The 25,179-nt window shown below is 44.6% G+C and overlaps 1 protein-coding gene across 1 annotated transcript; it reads left to right on the forward strand.

Moving 5' to 3' along the window:
* Window positions 1-25,179, forward strand: UHRF1 (ubiquitin like with PHD and ring finger domains 1). The gene is made up of 16 exons (XM_060232873.1): window positions 1-206; window positions 8,653-8,925; window positions 10,423-10,598; window positions 11,874-12,089; window positions 12,365-12,474; window positions 13,229-13,415; window positions 14,965-15,088; window positions 15,737-15,844; window positions 16,088-16,192; window positions 16,563-16,669; window positions 18,677-18,839; window positions 18,964-19,101; window positions 20,890-20,998; window positions 21,152-21,309; window positions 22,350-22,448; window positions 23,836-25,179. The coding sequence occupies exons 1-16, from the start codon at window positions 54-56 to the stop codon at window positions 23,980-23,982; spliced, it is 2,373 nt and encodes a 790-aa protein (XP_060088856.1). The 5' UTR covers window positions 1-53; the 3' UTR covers window positions 23,983-25,179.

Consider the following 25,179-nt stretch of genomic DNA (forward strand, 5'->3'; position numbering starts at 1 on the left):
CCATGTTTTAAACCTGCTGTCTGTGCTTGTCCTCTTACAGAGATACTGCCAAAATGTGGATCCAAGTGCGTACCATGGATGGGAAGGAAACTCATCGAATGGACTCCCTTTCCAAGTTGACAAAAGTGGAGGATCTCCGGGAAAGGGTTTATAAAGTGTTCAGAGTGGCACCGGATAGACAAAGGCTCTTCTACAGAGGCAAACAGGTACTGGTCTCCTTCTCTCCCCATCACCATTTACTAGAGTCTCTTGACCCCACTCCAAACCTTTCTGTGTTGTGTGAAACAAAGAATGTAAAAGGACAACAAAGTTAGGAGATAAGTTAATGCTGAAAAGTACATTGGTGGACATTGCACCTTGTAAATTAAGTTTAAACAATTGTTTTGTTTTCATGGAGTGTGGCTGAAACTGTTGTGTCTGCTAGATGGAAACTGGCAGGTCAGCGTGCTTCTGGTTTCTTTTCATCTTGGCAGCTGTTAGCAGCTGCATTGATTCTGGTTGTTACTGGTGGCTCTTAGATTTGGAAGGAGCAGTATGGTGTAACTAAGTGATAAATGGGTGACTGGGGGGTTTAGAATTTGTGTGAATCTGACTGGCAGCTTCTTTTGAGCAGCTTGTGTGGACTGATGGGGGAATTTTAGAAGCAAGTTTGTTGGTTAACTTCCTTAAAAGTAGAGGGAAATGTCTTGAATTGCACTGCCATCTAGCGACTTTGCCAAACAATGCTCTGGATTGGCTGTTGGTGTACCATATCGCTTCCTTGTTGCTGTTTCTAGTTCTGTAAATATGGTTCGGCATGATAGGTAAAATGCTTTTGTCTTCAGTAGGGAAATAAATGCCTCTTGGCATTTAGCTGTTTTGTCTGTTTCGATTAATGGAGCAGTCTGAACTTCTGAAGCATGCATGCTCTGCCACTTGTTATTCTTTGAATGTCCAGGACAATTTCAGGGATTTCGAAAATGAGAACCATTGTAGCTAAGACTTGCTTGGTGCAAGTACATTTTTGCTCCTTGTCCTTTTTTTCCTTTGATAAGGGAACGCTAGTGTGTGTTACAGCTTTGCTGTCTTGTGATTAGGGTACTAGTTTTGATGGCTAGAGCCCTTAGAGGCTTGGCTGCCTAGGAGACTGCTACATGCTACTTCCTCTCAAACTGCCGCCCTCCCCCCAAGTAACTGCTATCAATCAAGACAGCTGAAGAGAGAGATGTGTTTACATGACTTATCAGTCCCTGGAGAGTTATCAAAATCTTTGCTTGAGGCTGTTGCACAAGATTTATATTTTGCTAAAGCCAAAATCTACTTTGGCTTTAGCAAAATGTTTTTCATGGTGGAGATTTTTAATCATATGTTAAAAAAACTCAAGACATGTGAATTAAGTTGGTTCTGAGCTGCTGTGGGGATTCCTTGTGTTGCTGGAAACTTACTGGGCAGGCACTATAAACTATTAAAAGACTAAATGATTGAACAAGCGATATTTATTTAGCATTCATATGTTAAGCATTTGAGAGGAAAATACGTTGATACCTCCTCGTGGTAATGCAAGGACACAGAGCTGGTTGAGCAGTGGGTCAAAGATGCCCTTGCCAGCTGTGCTAGCGTGCAGTGCCTGCCCAGAAGAACGCTTAGTGGCACTACAAGTAAGACTGGCCTGAAATCCAGCATGGGGTACTTCTGAGGCTTTTAATACACAGAAAAATACTCCCCCACCCTGGCAGTCATTCTCTAACATGGGACTGTTGCCTGCTATCACATTCTGAAAGCACCCCTTGAAAAGCTGCCCTAACCTGCTCTTTCAAAGCCCTAATTTCTTCAGTGTTTGCTTCAGTGTCCTGGCTGAGAGTATGGAACTTCTGATGACACATAGCATCTTTCCTGGCAAGAGCCTTCACTGTCCTCTCCGCCATTGCTGCAAGCTCGTCTTGAAGATTTGCTATCATTCTGTGTGTGTGTGCATAATTGTTATCAGTCTAAATTACTTTTTATAGTATTGTTATGTGGGCTTATTATGGTTTTATAATTCTTGTATCATGTATGCAATATTCCTTTATACAATTATTGTATAATTATCCTCAGACCTTAGAACCCCTTTTTTCAGTTAATCCAAGGAGTAGACCAGTCTCCAGGAGAGAGGCGGTATTTTAAGCAGCCTATTTAAAACCCCTTTGAACAGGAAAATCCTTGCATTTCCCACAGAGGTTGAAAGGGAATGTCCATCTTTTCAAGACTTGGGACTGAAGTCAGTCAATGCTAGGACAAGTGTACTGAGGACAGTGTCAGAATGTTTGTTTTGTTGGAGACTGTTCGCAGCTCTGTATGTTTTGTCCTCTAGTTTTTCTTTAGGCTCCTCTACATAAACCTGTTGCATTCTTTGCCTTCCTTATCCAAATACAGCTTGATTTCCCCCAGCTCATAACGGAGCTTTCTGCAGCCCGCCGCGTTGCAGCGTGGCTGCAGGGGAGATTTTGCACCCCCCCCTCCCCAGGGAGACGGCGCGCTTTCAAGCGCGTCTGGAGGGGGCGGGGCTTCAACGCTTCTATTGAAGCCTCCGTTCCCCATCTCTGCAGTCCTCTCTGCGAGTTTGGCCCTCCCGCCCGCCCTGTTATGTAGCCAATCGCTGGTCGCCTCTTTTTGGAGGGGCTGGGTAGGAATTTTTTACTCCCCGGCTGTTTGGCTGGTGACTGGGAGGTGTTTTTTGCCTACCCTGCATAGCATATCAGTGGATTGAGGAATTGGCTTTGGGTTGGTGCCTTGGTAGAGATTGGTCACTTTTTAGGGCAGTTTTTACAGGGTTTATGGCACCATGCGGCCTGCAGAGGACCGGTTAGTCTCCCCCTTTTGGGGAGTTAGGGGTCTGGCACGATCAACCTTTGGGTGTGGCCCGAGTCACTCTGTGGACTTGCTGCTGCTAGCTTGAGGCTGGTTTTGTGATTGTGTGCAGATGTTCTAAACAAGGGGTAGAGCTGTGCTAGCAAGACTCCCTCTTGGGCAGGAGGTGGCACACTACCCAGGGCATCCTTTCAGAGGCTGAGAGTATGGAAGAGGGGGAAAGTGGGATGGTGGGTTAGAGCTGCTTCTCCCCTCCCCACCTATATTTATTATTTATTACATCACATTTATATTCCGCCCTCTTTGCGAATGGACTCAGGGCAGCTAACAGGCCAAATGGCATTTAAAAACAAATACGTTATAGACACAACATTACAAAAAACATTAAATGTAAAAACTGGCGCTATACTTAAAAAACTGTATAAAACTGTATACAGTGTAAATCAGGTGGGTTTTCAAAAGTTCTTTCAGCATTTCACAATAATTGTTAGTGATCCTTGGGGATGTTCCTAGTGCCCCTGGTAGCAGCAATCTGATCATGATCCTGGCAGCCCATCGCACACAGTCGTGAAGATGGAGTGTGCAAAAAGGAGTAATGCCTGGAATCTCTTCACAAAAGATAGACTAAGCTTGTTAACGTTGAAACTGGTTGCTTTTTAAAGCAAAATTTACATCCCTATTTTAGGGGCTGCCTCAGTGGAAAAGGTAGCACTTCCCTGAAACACATATTTCCAGTCAGTGCTGTTTTTTTCTTGTCAGTGTCCAGAAAGGAAGGTTTAGCATGACCTCAGTTTGCTTGGAATAATACCAAAGCCTATTCATCTTCCTAAATGGAATGGTCTGGCATCCTAGAACATGGCTTAGCTGGTTCTGCAACAGAAGTGTTCTGTGGCAAACTCTTGGAGATTCCTTGACAAACGGCTCAAAAAGGAAAGGGTTTTCAGAAGGTAGAATGTCCACGTGAAAACTGCTGCCTGCAGACTTCTGCTTAGAAGGCTACCTTCTGTTTGTTGTTCCTTAAGGATAATCTTTTAACTTTAGGGATAAACAGAAAGGTGTGTTTGCAGAACCCTGGGATAGCTTTTCTGTTGTAAAACTCTTAGCAGCTAACAATGGTTGTGGGCCTCCCTTGGGTAGTGAGTGTATATATGTGTGTGGGCCTTAACATTTCTGTGGCCCTGAGAAGCAGTGTCACGTTCCTGCAGAGAGGTGGGGGAACCAGGTGGGTTCTGAATGTGGCCTGTGGGCATGTGCTTGTTGGCTGTCCGTCTCTGCTTTGGGATAGTGCTGGTGGGGAAGCAGTGCTGCCTTGATTGAGGATTTTAAAACCTTATGACTGGAAGAAAACAAAATTAATGAATGGTCCATAAATAATGCACCTTGCAAAGAGAAGACATGTTTTAGTGCATGGTGTCCCAAAACTTGGTTGTAGGAGATGCATACATAGGAGGTTGGGCTTCACTGTGGGGCTGGCTTTGCCTGAAGCTCAGCTTATATATAAGTATTCACTCGGTAGCCTTTGAGAAACTGAGGGGCAACAGAGTCTCCCACTTAAAAAAGAAAATAACAAAAGTGGTCTATTTAGGTTTGTGGGGATGAGTTGGTTAGAAGTCTTTCAAACGTTCAAACCTCAGCATGTAGAAAGTGCAACAGAAAGCATTGCTGCTCTTTGGTACAGACTTCTGAGTCCTTAACCATACAAGCATCTGTTAATTTATTTCCATTTTTGAGTGCGGGTTCTAACTGAATGTCCGTTGCATCACATGGTTTGGAAAAGAGTTGATGTGACTGATATTCTGCATCTTTGTTATATGTATTTGATTCCCCCCACCCCTGCCACAGGATAGCAATAGTCTGTGAACTTCAGAAATATGTAGGGTATATTGGGCTGAAAGAAATTGCATCAATTAGAGGGAAGGGGTTATCATACTGCCATTGTTTTGCTGCCTGCTTTGTAGGGTGTTGTCTCACTTGACAAAGGGAATGGTTCCCCCGCTCTTTCAGGTTACAAATGGGTGGGGCATAATTTATTCTAACTTGGAGAGTGCTTGAGAATAAAGATCTCTCCCAGTTTCTGTTTTGTCATGCAAAAATGGGAGAAGATTGCTGGAGCTTGCAGTGATAGGAGTTGCATTTCAATTTGCCCCCTGAGGAAATGCAAAGGTTGTTTTTTTTAAAAATATTTTTTTTGATGGGGCTTTTAGAATGACTATAAACCTATGGCTATCAAGCATCATAGGAATAAAATGAGACTGATCAAGATGGGTAGCCACGTTTGTCTGTAGCAGTAAGAAAGACCAGGAGTCCAGGAGCACCTTAAAGACAGCAACATTTGTGGCAGAGGATGAGCTTTTGTGATTCACTTCTCATGTCTTCAGATAGATCAAGATGGGTCGCTGTGTTAGTCTGCAGCAGTAGAAAACAGCAAGAGTCCAGGAGCACCTTTAAGACTTAACATTTTTGGCAGGGGAGGAGCTTTCATAAGTCAGTGCTTACTTCACTTCTATTGCTCTTTGTAACAATGAAATGATGGTCAATAAAATATTAGTCAATGAGACAGCTGTACAGTTCTACCCAACAGATAATAATAGCCCCAACTGTCCTGGAGGGAAAGCCATTAGCCCAGCACAAGCAATTTAAAAAGCCTGGGTGTGTGGAAGTGTCCTGACAGAACATGAAAGGACACATGCCAGACACACAGTTATGGAGGGAGTTCTATAGGCATGGTGGTGGTGCTGAACAAACCCTGTCTCTGGCAACCCACCCCTCTTGCCTCTGGAGAAAGGAGAGGTACCTTGAGTGTAGAGATGGATCTCTGCTTTTGAAAAAAAACAAACCTTAATAGAATTTCATAAATGAGTGAGTGGTTCTACAGGTATCCTGGTCTTAGGGCAATTAAAGGTGATGGATAACATTTTAAATTTGAGAGCCAGTTTGGGACTCTTATCTGGGAGAACTGGGTTTGATTCCCCACTCCACTTGCAAGTGCTGGAATGGCCTTGGGTCAGTCAAGTTTTCACAGAGTTGTCCTTGAAAGGGCAGCTTCTGGGAGAGCTTTCTCAACCCTACCCACCTCACAAGGTATCTTTTGTGGGGGAAGAAGATAAAGGAGACTGTAAGTCACTGATTCAGAAAGTTTTTTATTGTTTTTAAAAAACTATGGAGATGTGCTCTGGGTAAGGTTTGCTTTAGCACATGGTACTGAGTGAGGCTTTGAAGGCAGCCCTATGTGCTGCTGAGGCTGTGCTGTGGCTCTAGCTCATGCTAGTGCTGTGCTCTCTGCCCGTGGGTGCTGCTGAGGGTCTTTGTGGTGCTGAGAGACTTAAGTGCTGCTGTGTATATTGGGTTGCATTGGCCTCTTGCCAAACAGAAATACCTTTCAGTGTTTAAATGAGGCTGGAGCTTGATGCTTGCTGCAAGTCAGCGACCCAGCCAAGTATTTTATACCAGTTGTGTTGCCTGAACAACACAACCAGATCTATACCAGTTGTGTTGCCTAGGCACCATAATCTGAAATCAATTAACTGAACTTTGCTTTGAGGTTCACTGTTGTGTTCCAAATGCATATGGACAAACTTGTCCCAAAGAGAGTGTACGGTGTGCCTAACAGAAAACTGAGCTGCAAACACGTGGCTGATGGCTATTTGCTGGGAAGTCTCTGAGAGGGATGGAACTGTAAAGAAATGAAGGCCTGGTGGTGGCAGAAACGAGAAGGGACCTCGCATTCTTAACTAGGAAATGAATGGAAGTGTGTCAAGATTTTCCGTATTCTTTTAATTTTCAGAGGAGCTTGGTTTGTTGAAGCAAAAATTAGTATTACCTGGCTTAAAGACAGAGAAGTTTACCATGTGTTGGGGAAATGAGGAATCCAGTTTTGTAATACTTTTTCCTTGTTTTTTAAACACCTCCCCCCCCCCCTTCGGATTCCTGTAATACCTGGTTAGAAGTTCAGAAGTATTATTATTATTGGTGGATGTGGAACTAGTCTGAGCATTTGTTTGTGCTAACAGAGTGCAAACCATTATGCCATGATACGAGTGTTTATTTGAACTAGTATGAAATTTATTTTTATGATTTCAGAAATGAGGGTTGTTGGAAAATATCATTTGACCTATAATATCATTATTAAATATATGTGGGTAAAAGTAAATGAATAGTTATTGAATGTAAAAAGAGGAAATTCCCAAGTAATTTATTGCCAAGTCTGGAATAAAAAAACCAGATAACCTATTCCTATTGTCTTCTGAACACATTGAGATTTGATTTCATAATGGTAAACTTATCTTCGTATTTTATAGAGGCATGGGTTGTTGGGCTGGACTTTTAGATCACAATTACAGCTCCCCATCACATGTACCAGTTACCACTGAAGCACAGAACTGAACCTCAGAGCTGGGTAACTGTTGCGGAATTAGGGCTGGATTGAACGTCAGTTCTCTGCTAAACTTATGCTATTGCAATTTTTATAGTAATCAGCCTCTGCTGTTGAATCTTTGGTTTTATTTCCCAGGAGGCTTTAGAATGCTTCTGGTGATATGACCTTCCTTGTGCAGCTAATGCTATACATGTCTTTTGCCTCTTGTCTTTTGGAATGTTTATACACTATCAAATTCTAAATAGAACCTATCAGAACTCAGCTTCCTGGACTCTGAGTCACCTTAGCTTCCCTGGACTTTCCTTGACCTTCCTGACCCTGAGAGATAGAAAGGGCTAAGCTTTGTTGTATAGTCTGGTATCAGTTATATTAGCTCCTATGGATGAAAAAGGTACTTAATGTGTGAATTTTGTTTTGTTTGGGGTTGTTGTGGACAACCACCTGGTGTTATGGGTCTTAACAGAATAACCAGGATATATGCTTTATAGAATTACAGTGCACTTTATTATTATTATTATTAGTTTATTTATATTCACCCATTCCCCCATAGGAGGGGGGAGCACAACATAATAATAAAATCACAATAAAATCATATAATAATAAAAGTCAATTACAGTATTCAGATGAACAAAATAGCCCAGCAGGTATTAGGTATTTATTTAATTTGATTAGTTTATAAGTATTTTCAATGCATCTTTTCAGTAACTCTTCTAGCATCCCTGCAAGACAGGGAAGTAAAGGGGGTAGGTCGCCAAATGGCTTCCATCTGAGACTTCCAGCAGTGTTTATGTCCTCAGCTGCTTCACTAGGTGAAATTCATGCCCCCCCCCCCCCATGCAGGTAATACTGAAGTGAAAGAATTCGTGGGTGAGATTTTTGATAATTGCAGGAGGATACAGGATGCTAGTTGGACAGGAAGAACAGATCGTTAACCATTGTGAACCATTGCAGGGGACAAGTTTTATTCAGAATGTAAGCTCTAAGCAGACTTCATCAGGCAAAAATGGAATGGCCAGCAGCCCTTAATATAGAGAAAGTGGGCAGTGAGTTGGTATGTAGAGTCATGGGAATGTTTTTAGCAGATTAAAAGAAACACAAATTGGGGTCTGTGTGTGTTAGTGTTAGTTGGTCTTAAAGGTGCGGCTTGTCTTTAGACCAACACAGCTGCCCACTTGGATCTATGCTGGAATGGAGTTGGTCATCTTAGGCCTTGATACAACAAATTGCAGAGTTGCAGCAAAATTCCATTCACTTTCTTTTTAAATGCACTGGTGGAAAGACAGTCATGAAACCAAAGCTGGCAGCCCTAGGAATTAAAACAAAGAATCTTTAATCAGTTGCGGCTTTTCTCCTTTGGGTACATGAGAATCAGAGCAACTAATAAATTAACTTCCAGTTGGTTGTGGAACATCTCTAAATAATCAGTGTTTTCTTTTCTAACTCTTCTACAGATGGAGGATGGCCATTCCCTTTTTGATTACAATGTTGGCTTAAACGATATTGTTCAGCTGCTGGTCAGACAGAGCCCCAGCGTTCTGCCTCTGGCCAGCAAAGAAAAGGACTCCGAACTTTCAGACACGGATTCTGGCTGCGGCTCTGGGCAAAGCGAGTCTGACAAGAGTTCCAATAATGGGGAAGGGGCTTTGGAGATGGAGGGGCAGCCAAGCACATCTGCTCAGGCTGACCTGGTGAACTTGGTGGACCCAGGATTTGGATACTACAAGGTTAGAAGGTTTTCAGTTTACTCTTTAAAATTCACAAAATAATAGAAGAGTTGTTTCCAAGAGGTAAAGCGTATGCTTAGAAGAGAACAATTACAAATGTATCCACTGATACTTTTTTTATGCCACGTGAATACATTATTAATGCTATTTTAATATTTTAAACATTTAAACATTTTCCTTGTTAAAGATGCTTAAGGTGGTGGTCTGTAGCAAAAGCCACTAAATATATAAACCCTCAAAGCATGTTAAGAAAGAATCAAGTCTCATTCTGCAATCCAGACAGCATCTTCTGACAAAGGAGTGTGGCATAAAGAAGTTGCATTCTACTTTCACTACTGTGGTTTCTTTCAAAAAGTGTTGTGGGGAGGGTTGGTGAGAGTGCAGAGAATTCTGTTAGATGGTCTCCTGGGATTTCTTGTGGCAAAGGAAGAAGCGTGAAACTAGTTTAAGCCAGTAGCATAGTGAGAGTGCAAAGAATTGTTAGATGGTCTCCTGGGATTTGCTGTGGTAAAGGAAAGAGAGTGTAACTAGTGCAGTGCCGTAAAATATCCTCAGCTCTAGGCTGACTTGAGAAAATTATTTCCAGCTACCAAAAGGTGATTTTAGTGGATATCCGTGTTTATTAAACACTGTTTTTTGTTGAATCTCAGGATTCTTTTATGCTCCTGAGGGCTGAAGCAGTCTGATTTCCCTCCACCCCTGAAACCTCTGATGTGCAGGTGTTTTGAAGATTCTAGAGCATTTTTAGTCCTCCTTGGGCTGGGGTTTTTTTTTTGTTATTTAAGCCACATTTTTCTGTATACTTAGACAGTCCTGTGAGTAGTGAGATGCCTGCCTTGTTGGCAGGTGGCCTGTTTCTGTGCTGCCTCTTCAGAGTTCTGCTTTAGGTGGCTTATAATTAAATTATTCACTGGTAAAGCACCTGATCATCCATCCACACTGTAATTGGCCAGTTTATTATTAGCAATATCTCTCCTTTATTATTAGCAATATCTCTCATATAATCTAGACAGTAGGTTGTGGCAGGCAGAAAACCCAGGATAAGCTCTGGGTTGCTGTAACAGATGAATGTTAGAATAATAATGGAGTGACTGGCTCTTTCGTATGAAACTAGTATACCCTGCAGTCCATAAATGGGCTGGGCCCCTGCATCTGAGTAGTTTGGCCTGTAGAACCAGGGAGCAGACGGTAGCACAGCACTGGCGAAGTGAGCAGGGAGGATTGTATGAGTCGGTTGTATAGCATAACCAGGCCTTCCTCTTCTGCTTAGAAGCAGCACTCTCCCCTTGTCACCTGTGCCATGTGTAATGCTGTTTGGCTCCCTGTGGTGTAACAGGATCTGAAGGTATTCTGTAGGAAAGTGATGCCTTTTCTTCAGTGTTGCTGTTTGAGATAGGGGGGAAAAAGCAACCTCAGAGTTTGCCGTTGAGTAGTTTCAAGGTTAGATTGATGGCAACAAATGCAAATGGGCATTTTTATTGTTGTTATTGCTTTCAGATCAATGAGCTGGTGGATGCTCGTGATACGAGCATGGGGGCCTGGTTCGAAGCACAGGTTGTAAATGTGACTCTGAAAGAGAAGACGACCGGCAAGGTGAACGAGAGCGATGAGGAATCTGCGCTTCCGGAAGCTGTTGCCAAAGAGGATGTTATATATCATGTGAAATATGAAGAGTGAGTGCTTTTGAAGTGCCTTGTGGGAAGTTCCCTAGCGAGCACCTTGTCTCTGAAGCTGGAGCTAATCCTGGGCCACTGCAGGAGTGTTCAAGGCAGAGAGGGAACTGTGGCAGCTAGCTGGCAGTTTCTGGTCAACTGAGATCTGGGTGCCTTTTAAAATGCAAGGTTTGGGGGGAGGGGGGATATGAGCTCTGTAGTTCACTAGATCACTGTAGTGCTTCTTAAATGCTGCTGCTTGGAAAAATGGTACGCTCCTAGTCTCCCCCTCTGCTTGCACTGTGTGCAGGGATATGAGAGTCCCTTCTGCTTGCAGGTTGCTGCCTCGCAGGTGCTTAGAGCTTGAGTGCTGCAGCCACTGAAGTTCTGGCTGAGGTCTTGCATGTCATTGGTTTCTGCTGTAAGTTGTGCTGGCTTCCTTGTGCAGAAAGAAAACCAGTGCTGGTTGGGGACAGTATTGTGTGTGTTTAGGCCAGGACCTGGGGGTGGTGGTCATTGGCTTTTGATTGAATCTACCAGATTTCTTGGGTGCTAAGTTAATGGGTAAAGCAGGGACTGTGGCAAGATTTCTTGACAGCCTGTGGAGGTGAGGGGCTGATCCAGCGCTCTTCATGGCCCTCCAGGAGAACTAGGTGTAGCTGCTGGTTTTTGTAAAAGTAAGTTTCCTGTCTGAGATGTGGGAAAGAAGCTGTGCTGTGAAATGATGCACTCTGCTGTGGAAACTGGGGAATGTGCAGCCGGAAGAGAGTGTGAGGCCTCCCTTGCTGCTTAAATGCCAAAATAATAAATAATAATGGATAATATGTTAAGAGAAAGTACGGTAAATAGTGCAACAGCAATTCATCTCAGCAGACCTGTGGCTATGGCGCCCAGCTGCAGATGGCTGTACTTGGGAGAATTAACTCCATCTTCCATAATGCATAGTGAGGCTCTGGCTTGTAGCCTGTCCCTTTCAATAGCTGTTCCTAAACTACTCAAGGGCCACTTTGGCTATAGGGGAGGGGCTGAGGCTTTCTTCTGACTCTTCTTAACTTTCAGGGCTGTAAATGAGACTGTTTTGAGGGCCACCCCCCCCCCCCCGACAAGAAAGAAATCTATCTTCAATTCCCTTCCAAAGTCAGCCATTACACTATCTGACAACTTCTGTTTTAAAGAACTGTACTGCTTGCAGCTTGCTAGAAATGCAAATGCTTAAGGAAAGTGGCATATTTTGGAACATCTCTCTTGCTTTATGGTGGGTTGTATTAAGCTTGTTTGTGTGGTGTTCATCTTAAGCTACCCAGAGAATGGTGTCATCCAGCTGAGCTCCAAAGATGTGCGTGCTCGTGCCAGGACAATTCTGAAGTGGGAGGAACTTGAAATAGGAGATTATGTCATGTTGAATTACAACCCGGATGATCCAAAAGAGAGGGGATTTTGGTACGATGCCAAGATCCTACAAAAACGTGAAACCCGAACATACAAGGAGTTGTATGCCAAGATAGTTCTTGGGTAAGTAGCAAACCCCAAACTTGAAAGGGTCCCTACCACCACAGATTCTTATTTATTGTAATCCTTGATCTAAGCCCTGAATTTGGGGGAGGGGGAAAAGACAGATGCAGCTATAGGGGTTGTAAATGCAAGGCTTCTGTCTGCTTTTCCTTGGTTGCAAAGCAGCCAGCCAGATTCCTTCTTTTCCTGTTTTCCTACTGACCATAAGCAAATTTTCTTTGTGTCCAACTGTCAGTTTAGTTCTAATTGCCTGTTTTGATTTGCTTCCTCTATAGTAATTCTGGAAATACTTTAAATGACTGTCGAATTACCCTTGTGGATGAGATCTACAAGATTGAAAAACCTGGATGCGCTGTCCCACTAACTGCTGACAGCCCAATGAAAAGTGAGTCCCCTTTCTTCCTGTTCTCTAAAGTGGCTTTTCTCTGCTTTAGTGTTGGAGGGATAGCTGTGGCTGAAAAGGACCCAGGGGCCACCCTGCTGGGTCAGGACTCCAGTGCTGGACAGCTGGTGGTCAGCTCCAGATGGAGGCAGCTGGTGGTCAGCCACTTCTGAACATGGAGGTCCCATATATTTAAAGGCTTGCCAATAAGACTTTTTGCCTGTGGGGATTGTATCGGGCTTACAGTGTAAAAAGACTTAACTGCTCAAGGAAAGAGGCATGGGGTGAACGAAGAAGACAGGTAGCTAAGGGAGATGGTTGCCGTTGGTATTTGATTAGGGCCAAACTGATTTTTCATTACTGATTGTCTTGCTTGGTTGAAGGTGTGTGGGGGAGGGTGGGGAGAGCATCCTCCTGTTGTTGTTTATCCTTTGTTTGTGGACAGAGGCCACCTTAACCTTTTCCCATCTTTTCCTCCTGGGGTAAATGACTGTGGGAGGAGGGTTCTTTCTGGCAGGGAGGAGGAAGTGGTCTCTCGGTGCTTGCTTCTCTGGCTGGTGGCTGGAGACTGAACTGGTCTTCCCCTTGCCATGGTGTCCTTCCCAGAGGCCCTAATTCTTTTGGCTGGTGAAATGTCCCTTCTAAGAATTGAGGCAGTTCATGCCATTAGTTAGTTATGGCTTGTGTGGGGACATCTAAAGCCAGCACTCTCTTCGGACCATTCACACGTGGGCTGTGTGCTTTTGAATCTCTTCAGGGCAGAGCGGACCAGTGTGTAAGCACTGCAAGGACAATCATAACAAGCCCTGCCGGATGTGCGCCTGTTATGTGTGTGGCGGGAAAGAGAGCCCCGAGAAGCAGCTGATGTGTGACGAGTGTGACATGGCTTTCCACATCTATTGTCTTAACCCTCCTCTTAGCAGGATACCTGATGATGATGACTGGTAAGTTGTGAAAGGTGCCTCTACCAAAGTAGTTCACACTGTTGACCTGGGACTGGACATTAGCCCTGGGAAGGGTAGCAGCTTTGGGCCTTAAGTGAGCTGGCTGCAGTCTCAAGAGAAATCCCAGAACTGTTGGGGAGCCATTACGGGAATCGGAAACTATTGTAGAAGGCTCTTGGCGCGCTTACAGACTGCCCTCTCTTTTGAATGGAGAAATCTTCCCTGTGAGCCAGATCTTAAACTATCTGGCAGCACCTCTCTGGGAGAAGCCTCATTTACCCGTTTGCTGCCTGGAAAACACTGGGGAACCTATGCTGCACTATCATCAATCTTCCTCTAATAAGACCAGACTGGAGTTCCCAGAGGACAGGACTGTAGCATCAGATAGACTGCTCTGCACACCTTGTAGTATAAACACAGTCTAGCCGATTATTTAAAAATGCCAAAGTCCTGTCCTCTGGGAATTGCAGTCTGGTCCTCTTTTTTTGCACTGAGCACTTGGGGGAAGAGCCATAGCTTGGCTGTGGAGCACATGCTCTGTGGTGTGGAACATCCCAGGTTCAGTCTCTCATCTCACCAGTTGAAGGATTGTGAGAGGGAGGGTGGGAGAACCCCTGTTAGTTTGAGGGGGGGCATTACTGGGCTAGATGAACCCTCAGAGTCTCTAAGTTAGCTTTGCAGGCCGATGGGAGCTACAGACCCTGGTGCATGGATGGTTGGATTGTCAGAAAGTGGATGGAAGATGCCTTGATTCTCAGAGGGAAGGTTACCATCATGTGCTAAAGCACTGAAAGCAAAGCAGGCACAGATGTGGCTGAAAGTACACACTCTCAGAACCCTGAAAGTTCACACCCCTTCCTATGTATTAGGACAGAATCTAGGGAGTCCGCATGGACCTTGAGTCCATCCACTGTGTGTACTTGTGACTGCATTTAGAGGAGTTGCATTCTTGAACCAGATACCCTCGTTCAAGTCTTTGCTCAGCCATGAAGCTCACTAGACTGTGCTGGGCAAGTCACTGGTTCTCAGGATGGCTTTTGAGGCTAAAATGGGGTATCCCCTGTGTAAGTTGCTGTGGGTGTCCTATGGGATGGGAGGGATATAGTGTTCATTCAACACTTCTCTGCACCCCTTGAGGTACGCTAAAGCCACTTCCCCTGTGTCATCTGTCTTACTCTGAGCAAGAGTTCTCTGGGTGCAGGGCTATTGAGAAGCACCGGATTGTGTGAGAGTTCTGTCTTTTTTAGTTTGTTAGCTTTGCTTGCCTTTAAGTACTATAAAATGCCTGAATTTTTTTAAAAAAACACCCCAAACCTCTGGATGGAAGATTGTTGTTTTTCAAAGAAATGCACTGGTCAGATTTCATGTGCACCAGGATTGTTTTCTGTGATCCAGACACGTCGCTTGCAAGGCTGCCATAACGAATTGCAATATATCCAGTAACTGGGTTTGGAATGGTGAAACGGGCTGTGTGGTACTATCTCCTACTGCTGCAGGTAAAAATGGGGTGATAAATATCTGTTCCTTTAACCTGTGAACACTTCTGTAGGTACTGCCCTGAGTGTCGGAATGATGCGAGCGAGGTGGTGTTGGCTGGGGAGAAGCTGAAAGAAAGCAAAAAGAAAGCTAAGATGGCATCTGCCAACTCATCCTCTCAGCGGGACTGGGGCAAGGTGGGTTTGTCTTGCCTTGTCTAGGACATCAAACACCAACCTTGCAGTCCTGCATGGCAGTTGGCTGCATATGTGTGAGAGCTTCCTTTTAGAACATGCCTGCATGCCTCAACTGGTAGCTGAGTACCTGGAATGTCTGCTAATGCCCTTGTGGTGGCTGGCCTCTGTTGTGGGAGTGTTCAGGGACTGGCAGTAAGCAAGGATTCGGGCTCGGCTTGAGGACTCCAGGTGAAGATTGCTATCTGCTGTTTTACAGAGGTTTACGTCCACATTACAGAAGATCAGGAGGCAAAGTTACCTTCTCATCTTTCTGGGATGCTTCTGTGGTGGCTACTCTATTGTGTAGATAATTCCCAGAGCCTATATGAAGATTTCAAGGATCTTCTCCCCCCCCCCCCCCCCAAATTGCATGTGGGTAGATTTTTGAGGGTTGATTAACGGCCTTTTTGGCATTGTCTCTTTTCCCCCTTGACATTTCTTTTACTCTGTTGGCTCCACAAGCCAGCTGATGGGAACCTTGAAATAAGGTTTCACTTGAGGACTACTGCTTGGAAGTCCCATATGTCCTCTTTCTGCAAATGCTGGGTTCTGGAGTTCATTTGTGGCTATTCCTTCTCCTTGAAGTGGTGCTCATTGTTTCTTTTAAAGGGCATGGCATGTGTGGGACGCTCAAGAGAATGTACCATTGTCCCGTCAAATCATTATGGACCAATCCCTGGGGTTCCTGTTGGCACCATGTGGAAGTTCAGAGTCCAGGTGAGAGGCTGCCGTCTTCAGCAGGAAGAGAGAAGAGCCAGCAGTGGAATGGGGATGGGTGAGATTGGCAGCCAGGCACCATTGCTGTGCATACCTTTCGGTGCCCATGTGCAAGCAGTTGTCTGAACTCAGCAGGGCTCATAGATTTTTAATTGAATACTACCATGAAGTTCTGCCCACACTGAAAATTGTGTTGTTCAGAACAGCTATGAACTTTTGATACTTGTGCTTGTCTGTCTGCAGGTGAGCGAATCTGGTGTCCACAGGCCACACGTGGCAGGTATCCATGGAAGAAGCAACGATGGTGCTTATTCTCTGGTCCTGGCAGGAGGCTATGAAGATGACATAGTAAGTGACATCACTGGAGCAGAGACAGGGCAATTGGCTGCTCAGATACAGTTGCTGTGGCCAAGGCCACAGTGTGATGCAGCTGGGCATGAAAATCCTGGATTCAAATCTTGCCTATGTGGTGGGATACAGTCACAGCATTATCGCAGTGCCTGCGTGCTAGAACACACCTACAGTTAAAGCCAGGTTGGGGGAAAAAACCCTCAAGATGCTGAAGTCCTAGTGTGCCATAGTTATAATAATACTAAAAACCGTAAGTACATACTGGAGCGAGAGGCAAGTGTCAGAATATTGAGGTGTCAGCATACTTGGGTCAGGCAGCAAGGAAGTGATGTGGATTTTTCCTAGCCCAAGATTGAATGTGTTTCAGGATCATGGGAATTCGTTCACTTACACTGGGAGTGGAGGCCGTGACCTTTCTGGAAACAAGCGAACAGCTGAACAGTCTTGTGATCAGAAGCTCACCAACATGAACAGGTGAGGAAAACAGCAAGTGTGCTTCTAAGGGATTTATAGAACATCAGGAGCAGGCAAAATCTAACAGCACTGTCTCTGGGAAACGACACTTTTCTTCTTCAAAGAAAGCCTTTATATTTCTACAGGTCTTCTGGTTCTTGCCCATGCCGTGGCACTTAATTTTTCTTCTATTCTTAGCCACTGTTTTGGGTTGCCTTTTCTCAGGAGAGGCAAGCTACAGGCCACTCTGATTTAGAAATTTAAGCAGCAGATCAGCTTCCTTCCTCTGCACGTGTGGAAATCTCTAAAAATGCCTCCAGCGCCTCAGTATTTCCTTGTATGGCCACCCATCTTAAACTTTAAACAATTCCTGGAGCACCACATTAGATCCTGGAATAAAATCCCCTGAACTCACTTCAGTGTCTGTATTTACTCATACAAAGAGTGGTTGAAAGAGTGCTCAGCCCCTCTAGCAAGCGCTGCACCTTCTGACTTGTATATTGACAGTGGGAGGGCGCATGTCATCTCTGGTGGATGAAGTGGACATTCTTGCAGAAAAATGATTTGATCCCAAACTGTTGTTCCTTCAAGATAAATCTTATGAGACATCTGTAAGATGTGCTTAGCAATGCAGCCCCCTCCCCAGGTTGTTCTTGAGATCTAAGTAGAGACTATGTGTCAGTGCTAATGCACTCCATAAGTTTTGTGCCTCTATAACCCACATATTTTTGTGTGCTATTCTGCTTCTGGTTGTCATAGGGGAGGGGCAAATATGATTTGTTACTCAGTTACTGGTAATTGTCACAACATCTTGTGCTTGAAAGGAGGTAGTTGGATAATGTGCACAGCTATGTCTTTTGTTTCTGCAACTCACTAGTTATGCCCCACATGCTTCCTCACTTGTATCCTGTTCTCTCTTGTTAGAGTTTCATCTTTTTAGGGGAATTCATATTTTCAGATTGCAAAAGAAATGACATGCATCAGAAAACAGAAATATCATTCCTTTCCTCCCTAATCCCACGATTGTTGGGATTGGAGCCCAGATTAATTTATACACACTGCCATATTTTGAAATGTATTGTTACAGCCATAAATGCCAAGGGTTTTACAGTGCATGTCAACAAAAGATGAGGTCTTCAGCATGTTGAACTTCACAGCCCAAACCATGTTGTGGCTCTTCTGTGCATCAATAGGGCTTTGCTTATTTAGAATCATAGAGTTGGAAGGGACCTCCAGGGTAATCTAGTCCACCCCCCTGCACAATGCAGGAAACTCACAAATACCTCCCCCTAAATTCACAGGATCTTCATTGCTGTCAGGTGGCCACCCAGCTTCTTTTTATTTGCTTGGAGCATACAGTCTTTTGAGCACTGAGCAAGACCGGCCCCATTTCAGGGGGAAGAGCTAGTTACAAGTGAGTGTGGGGAAAAAGAAAAACCTCTTGGAGTCTCCCCATAACTCCTGTTTTGTCAGATATCTCAGGGAGTACGAGAAGGTGGTTGCAAGTTGCCACTTCTATAATCTGGTAGTCTGAGGCCTTTTTTCATGGAGGATCCTCTTATTGGTACAGGGATTAATGGGCAAGAGTCCAGTAGCAGTTTAAAGAGTCATCAAATTTGTGGCAGGGCAAGAGCTTTTGAGAATCACTGTTCACTTCTTCAGAGTAGTGACTCATGAAAGCTCCTCCCCTGCCACAGATTTTTAGTCTTGAAGGTGCTCCTGGACTTTGGCTCTTTTCTCTTGCTAGAGACAGACGAACATGGCTACCCACCTTGATCTGTCTCCATGGAAGGAAACTCATGGAGTTTCCCATTCACTTGGCTTCTTTTTCAAGCCATTTATTACCGATTATCGCAAAACCCGATGTTGATGACTTCTGTAGAATAAAATAGATAGACTCCGGTGACATGACCTTGCTAGAGAAAATACCCTCTTGTCTTCTGTTCTCTCCACCAGCAATGAATTGTAGGTTGTTTCTTCAACCAAGGGTGCAAGCCCCTTATGCTGATGCATGTTTGATACCTACAGGGCTCTAGCGCTGAACTGCAGTGCTCCAATCAATGATAAGGAGGGGGCGGAGGCGAAGGACTGGAGATCTGGGAGGCCAGTCAGAGTGGTGCGGAACGCGAAGGGGGGCAGACACAGCAAATATGCCCCTGACGAGGGGAACAGATACGATGGCATATACAAGGTAAAACACAAACACATTGCTTTGTGTAGAGGAGGTAGTTGTAGAATTGGAACTCTTGAGAAGGGATGGGAATTCTCAAATGCCTTTTTCTCTCTTCTTCCCCACCCCCCTCCACTTACCTAAGGTTGTGAAGTACTGGCCTGAAACAGGGAAATCTGGGTTCCTAGTGTGGCGTTATCTTCTCAGGAGAGATGATGAGGAGCCAGCCCCCTGGACCCGAGAAGGAAAAGAGAGGATGAAGAAACTTGGGCTGACCATGCAGGTATACCATGTTGTGAATTGCTGAATTGTAGTGTGCCTTTTCTTGAATGGCTTGTACCCTGACCTGGATGGCCCAGGCTATCCCGATCTCATCAGATCTAAGCAGTGTTGGCCTTGGTTAATATTTGGATGGAAGACCTCCAAGGAATACCAGGGTCACGACTTACAATGCAGAGGCAAACCATGTCTGTTCATCTCCATGAGGGGTTGCCATGTCAACTGTGACTTGATGGCACTTTCCACCACCACCAGCCAGACTGCATGTAGCTCTTGTGAGAGAACCTGGGAAACGTAGTGAAGGTCTGGTGTTTCTAGTAGCCAGCAGTGCAGGGGTCGGTCCTCAACTCCCAGGCTATGGACCGGTAGTGGTCCATGGCCTGTTAGCAACCGGGCTGCGGAGCAAGGCAGAGACCTTCACCTACTCCTTATTTAAAGAGCCCCATGGGGGGCAGGGACAGGATGGGGGCAGCCTGGGGCAGCAAAACCCCCAGCATCCCCACCCCCAACAGTCCGTGGAAAAATTGGCTTCCACAAAACCGGTCCCTGGTACCAAAAAGGTTGCGGGCCACTGATCTAGTGTATAAATGCACTTAGATATTGGATTTATATCCTGTCTTATACTCTTGAGTCTCAGAGCAGTCACAATCTCCTTTACTTCCCCCCCAACCCCACAATAGACAGATAGGTCTGTTGCGAGGTAGGTGGGGCTGAGAACTCTTGCAGCAGCTGCCCTTTCAAGGACAACTACGAGAGCTCTGGCTGACCCAAGGCCATTCCAGCAGCTGCAAGTGGAGAAGTGGGGAATCAAACCCGGTTCTCCCAGATAAGAGAGCTCTGGCTGACCCAAGACCATTCCAGCAGTGCAAGTGGAGGAGTGGGGAATCAAACCCGGTTCTCCCAGATAAGAGTCCACATACTTAACCATTACACCAAACATTAAACCGTATTTTGATGCAAAGTTTTCTCTCCTGCCATAGTGTTATTCACACAATTGTGAGTGAGGCTCTGAAAGGCTTTTGCTGTCTTGTGTGAGATTCAGAGGTTGAAATCTCCAAATGGAACAGTATACCATGCTTGCTTCTAGCCAGCATTTGTTTCAGGCCATGTCCTGCTTTTTACTCTGAAAGTCCTCAAAGTGGCTTTGGTTTTAAAATGCAGTGGTGATCCCATTGGTGATTTTCCAATGCCCCTGTTGCTCTGCTGTAGTGGGTTTTCCACTGGTGTCTTCAGAATGGCAGTTGCCTCTTCCTCTGACTAAAGAGCTTGAAAACATTGAGAATAATTTGTGTGAACTTGTAGCACACAAGCTACAGTGGAAGATGCTATGATTTTTTCTGCTGGCCGGTAGAGGAAATAGCACCTTAAGAGGCAACCTGTAAAGTAAAACAGATGCCAAAAACATGCACCGGTTCTGTTCATGTGCTAGTCTGACTGTGCAAGTCTCTCAGTAGTTTTCTTGCAGCATCCCACCCTTTATCTCTTCTGCTGCTGCACAGGTGCACAACTTGTCCCTTTGGCATCAGCAGAAGCCAGAGCAATGCTGTGGTTGGTTAGCAAACTTGCAGTTGACAATTGGGTTAGGTGAAAAGAAACACCAGATGAGCCTTGCCAGATCATAGAATCGTAGAGTTGGAAGGGACCTCCAAGGTCATCTAGTCCAACCTCCTGCACAATGCAGGATCATCACATCTAGATCAGTATACTTTTTTCCACCAGCAGCAAGAGAAAGATTTGGGAATGAGGGCTGTTGATTGTATAAAAGCTAACCTTTATCCTCTTCCCAATTTAGTATCCTGAAGGCTATCTAGAAGCTGTTGCAAATAAAGATAAAGAAAATGACAGTATAGTTGAAGAAGAATTTGAAACTCCAGACAAAGGAAAGAGGAAAAGAAAATCTGGTAGGTAGCCATACCCAGTGGTTTCTCCCCCCCCCGTCCCCCCCTCTCTCTTCCCCTTTCTCTCTCCCTCCCTCTCTCTCTCCCTCTGTCTCTCTTCCCTTCTCCCTCCCCCAGCCCACCTCCCCATTTTTACACTTGCATTTTCTTCTCCAGCAAATGGGACACAGCTCTCTGAGTCTCCAGCCACCACACCAAAGAAGACTAAAGTGGAGGCTTACAAACTTACTCCCCAGCAGAAAGCTGGGATTAAAGCCGACAAAGCTAATGCCAAGCTATGGGATGAAGCTCTGGAAGCCCTCAAGGATGGACCGGTAAGTGCTGCGGGTGTTCTCATTTGGCTTGGCTAGATATGGCTTTATTGACAGTGGTGGTCATTTTTGGCTAGAACACTTTTATGCATCAAAAATAGCTTTACCCAGCCCATCCTGTAAGCCATGGCCAGATTATGATAGGAGTTCAAATATACAGGACAGACTACATATATCTGAACTCCCATAATAATTGCTACATGTACACTTGAAATAGAAGTGGTAGAGTCCAGCCGTGACAGCAGCACCTACCACTTCATGTCACAGATGGGAATACCACTTGTGAATGCGTAACATTAGGCTAAACATTAGGAAGAACTTCCTGACAGAGCGGTTCCTCTGTGGAGCAGGCTTTCTTGGGAGGTGGTGGGTGTTCCTCCTTTGGAGGTTTTTAAACAGAGGCTAGGTGGCCATCTGACAGCAATGCTGATTCTGTGAACTTAGGCAGGTCATGAGAGGGGAGGGCAGGGGGAGGTACTTGTGCTTTTCCTACATTGTGTAGGGAATTGGACTAGATGACCCTGGAGGTTCCTTCCAATGATTCTATGAATCCCATGTCAAAAAAATTAAAAGAGAACAGTGCAATGTAGAGAGGAGACTGGGCTTGAAATGTTCCTCTGGTGCTGCTATGCAGTTACCAGCAGACAGTTTATTCTCTTGATCTCTTTTCACTTCCCACTACATTCTGCCCTCCTGCACAAGATTATGTGTTGGTCTGTTTCTCTTTTGTTACCTTTTATTCTGCTGTCTTTGCCTGGAATTACTTCCTTTGTTTTGCCAGGCTTCTCCCCTTTGTTTCAAGCCCCTTGTTCACCACTGCAGCCTTTCTTGAACCCTCTGCCTCATCTGCCTACCACACCTGACTCTCTTCTACAAAGTCATTCCTACCCCACTCCCTTCTCTCCTCTTATCTTGACAGTATAATATGTTTGGTGTGTAGAAGATTGTACTTTTCTGAGCAGTTCTGCAGCATATAGTGTTTCCAGCAGGGTGAAAAGGGGGAGCAGAATTACTATTAACTCTGAACTCCTTTTCCACGGCAGAAATTCCTGAAGAAAGTGGAAGAAACATTTTTGTGCATTTGCTGTCAGGAGGTGGTGTTTCAGCCAATCACAACTGTGTGTCAACACAATGTATGCAAGGTGAGCAGCTGCAGCTGATCTCCCACCTCTGGGAGTCCTCTAGACTCAATCCAGATTTCACCAATAAGCAGTTTAGTCTCTACAGATTCACAGCAAGCAGCTATACAAGTGGGGGATTTCATTCTGTTTCTGTTAGAGGTAGAGCTAAAAGGGTCTGGCAGGACACATAGTCAGTTCTAGGTGAGGAAGCCGCCTCAGATTTTTATTTTGCATAAAAGATGACTATATCCTTCTGAGCAAAACAAAAAAACCCTGATCCATCTGGGCTTAGCACCAAGGAAGACCAAATGGCTGTAGGTTCAGCCCACTAACCCCGTGGGTTATTTTGCACCCTATAATATACCTTAATTTTAATAAATGCTGTTATAGTATTGCACAGCATAGAAGCAAAACTCCTCTCCCTCCTGCTCCACCAGTCTTTCCCTTCTCCTGTCCTACACCATAGCATCACTGCTTAGTGAAACCAAGGGGGAGAGAGAAAGACAAAACAGGAGGCCCCCAGGTATAATACAAGAAACAACTGGAAATGGGAAAGAAGATTGCCTAGGCCAGTGCTGCATTTGGGGATTCTTGGCCTGTTTGTAAATATGTAGATTTTAACAAAGAAGGCTAGAAGCAGCTTTGAAATGTAGAATGGTGAGAGGCACGCCAAGTGCTTAGGGTGCACACACCCTTCTGTAAAGAATGCGTTAAAAGACAATTTGGGCTTCATTGTTCTCTCCCAGCAGAAGTTCAGGCACATCACACAAGTTCCCATTTCTGGAATTCCTCACCTATAAGCAACTATTAATTCCTCCCCCTTTTAACATGCTTATCTCCCAAAGCAGCTATCTTAATCAACACAGGTCTGTGCCTTGAGGCTCACAGACTAAAAAGACCAGATACAAAAGGAGAGAGGAGAGTGGAGGGAAAGGCGGAGAAGGCAGATGGGTCGGATGCTGCTTCCTTTTGCCAGTGCCCTTTGTGTGGGGGGAGGGGCTTCCACTGGCCCTTGACCTCTGGGTGTTGGCAGAGGACAGAGAGATGATTTCACTGAGAGCTAGTCTGGTGTAGTGGTTAAGAGCGATGGACTCTAAACTGGAGAAATGGGTTTGATTCGCCCACTCATCCACATGCATCCATCTGGCTGACCTTCAGTCACTCACAGCTCTCTCAGCCTCACCTACCTTACAAGTTTGTTTGTTGTGGGGAGAGAAAGGGACGGAGATTGTAGGCTGTTCTGAGACTCCTCAAGTGAAGGACAGGATATAAATCCAGTCTCCTCCTTTTTTTTCTGCACTCCCCGGGTAGCTATAGCTAAATCTGAAGTGGCTCACTGTTGTGAGAGACTTTATATGAGCACAGCTGGTAAAGCCTCTTCATGATGTCTTTATTGGGTTCCTCCCAGGACTGCCTGGACAGATCCTTCCGAGCAGAAGTCTACAGCTGCCCAGCATGTCGTAACGATCTTGGCAAAAACTACACAATGGAAGTTAACGAAATGCTGCAGACTCTCCTAAATCAGCTCTTCCCAGGGTACGGCAATGGACGGTGATTCCAAAAAAGCACTTCTCATTTCCTGTGCTCCCCCTTTCAAAAAACTTTTAAATGGTGTTTTGGTGGGGCTTTATTTAAATAGCTTTTTCAGAAAAGCTTCTGTCCCCATTGCCCCCTGTCTGCCCCTGCCAAAAATAAAGGAACCTATTTGTGTATTTTTGTGTGAATGCGTTCTTGGCTAAAGAAAAAAAATGTTAAAACCTTGATAGGAGCAGATTTTAGGGAATTACAAACTGTTTGTTGTGTATGTGCTACAAGGTAGGACAATAGTTTCTAAAGGGGTGGTGTTTGCTCTCTTTTTAAAAAAACAAAAACAAACCACCCCAGTTACCTGGCTTGCTTGCTAGAACAATCTGTTGGAGCCTATGGATTTTGGCCATAAATTTTTATTTTTAAGACTTTTCTGGCAGCATTTTTGATATTTTTTTGTGTGAATTGACTTTTCTGCCTAGGGCTTTGCCACCCAGGTAATTTGAGAACTCCCTATTTCCCCCTCATTTTGTATCAACTGTTGAAACCTTTTCTCTATCGCTTAAGGGCTTTTGTGTAAAAGTTAAAAGTTATTACCTCGGTCTCTGCATACCTACCAAGCCAGGTGCTCCCGCCTCCTCCCTGGAGTGTCATATGGGGAAACAAATGAAAGCCATTTGGAAGTGCCTTTTTGGGTCCGTTTTATTTTTGCTGAAAGACTGAGCTTTGATCTTTAAAAAAAAAAGGAAAAAAAAGAGAAAGCACTGAAATTTTTATCAACACCAACAAGATGTTGTTTTTGTGATTATGAAATGGAATGCTGTAGCTCCTCTAGATCATTAATGTGGCATCCAGCTGTGTAATTTTTCTACTACCACGTTTTTGCTAATTCTGAATCTTGTTCTTAGACATGTAACTAGTATCTTGTTTTTAAATGGAAATACTTGGTTTGTACAAGAGGGTGGGAGTGAATCAGTCTTGCCTCAACAGTACAAAAACTCAGCAGCTCAATACCTCAGGATATAACAGGGATGATCATTAGAATCACTTTTCACATTGGACAGACTGGAACAAACTTTTTTCCAACAGATATGCTTTAGTCTTTTTTACAAAATGTATCATATTGTTTGAGAAAGTAACTTTTAGAGTTGCTGAATGTTGCCACACTTTTGTATAATGTGCAAACTGAAGTTCTCAAAATAAAAACTTTTTCATATGAAAGAAA

The sequence above is a fragment of the Heteronotia binoei genome, chromosome 2, assembly GCF_032191835.1.
Source record: "Heteronotia binoei isolate CCM8104 ecotype False Entrance Well chromosome 2, APGP_CSIRO_Hbin_v1, whole genome shotgun sequence".
Lineage (NCBI taxonomy): Eukaryota > Metazoa > Chordata > Lepidosauria > Squamata > Gekkonidae > Heteronotia > Heteronotia binoei.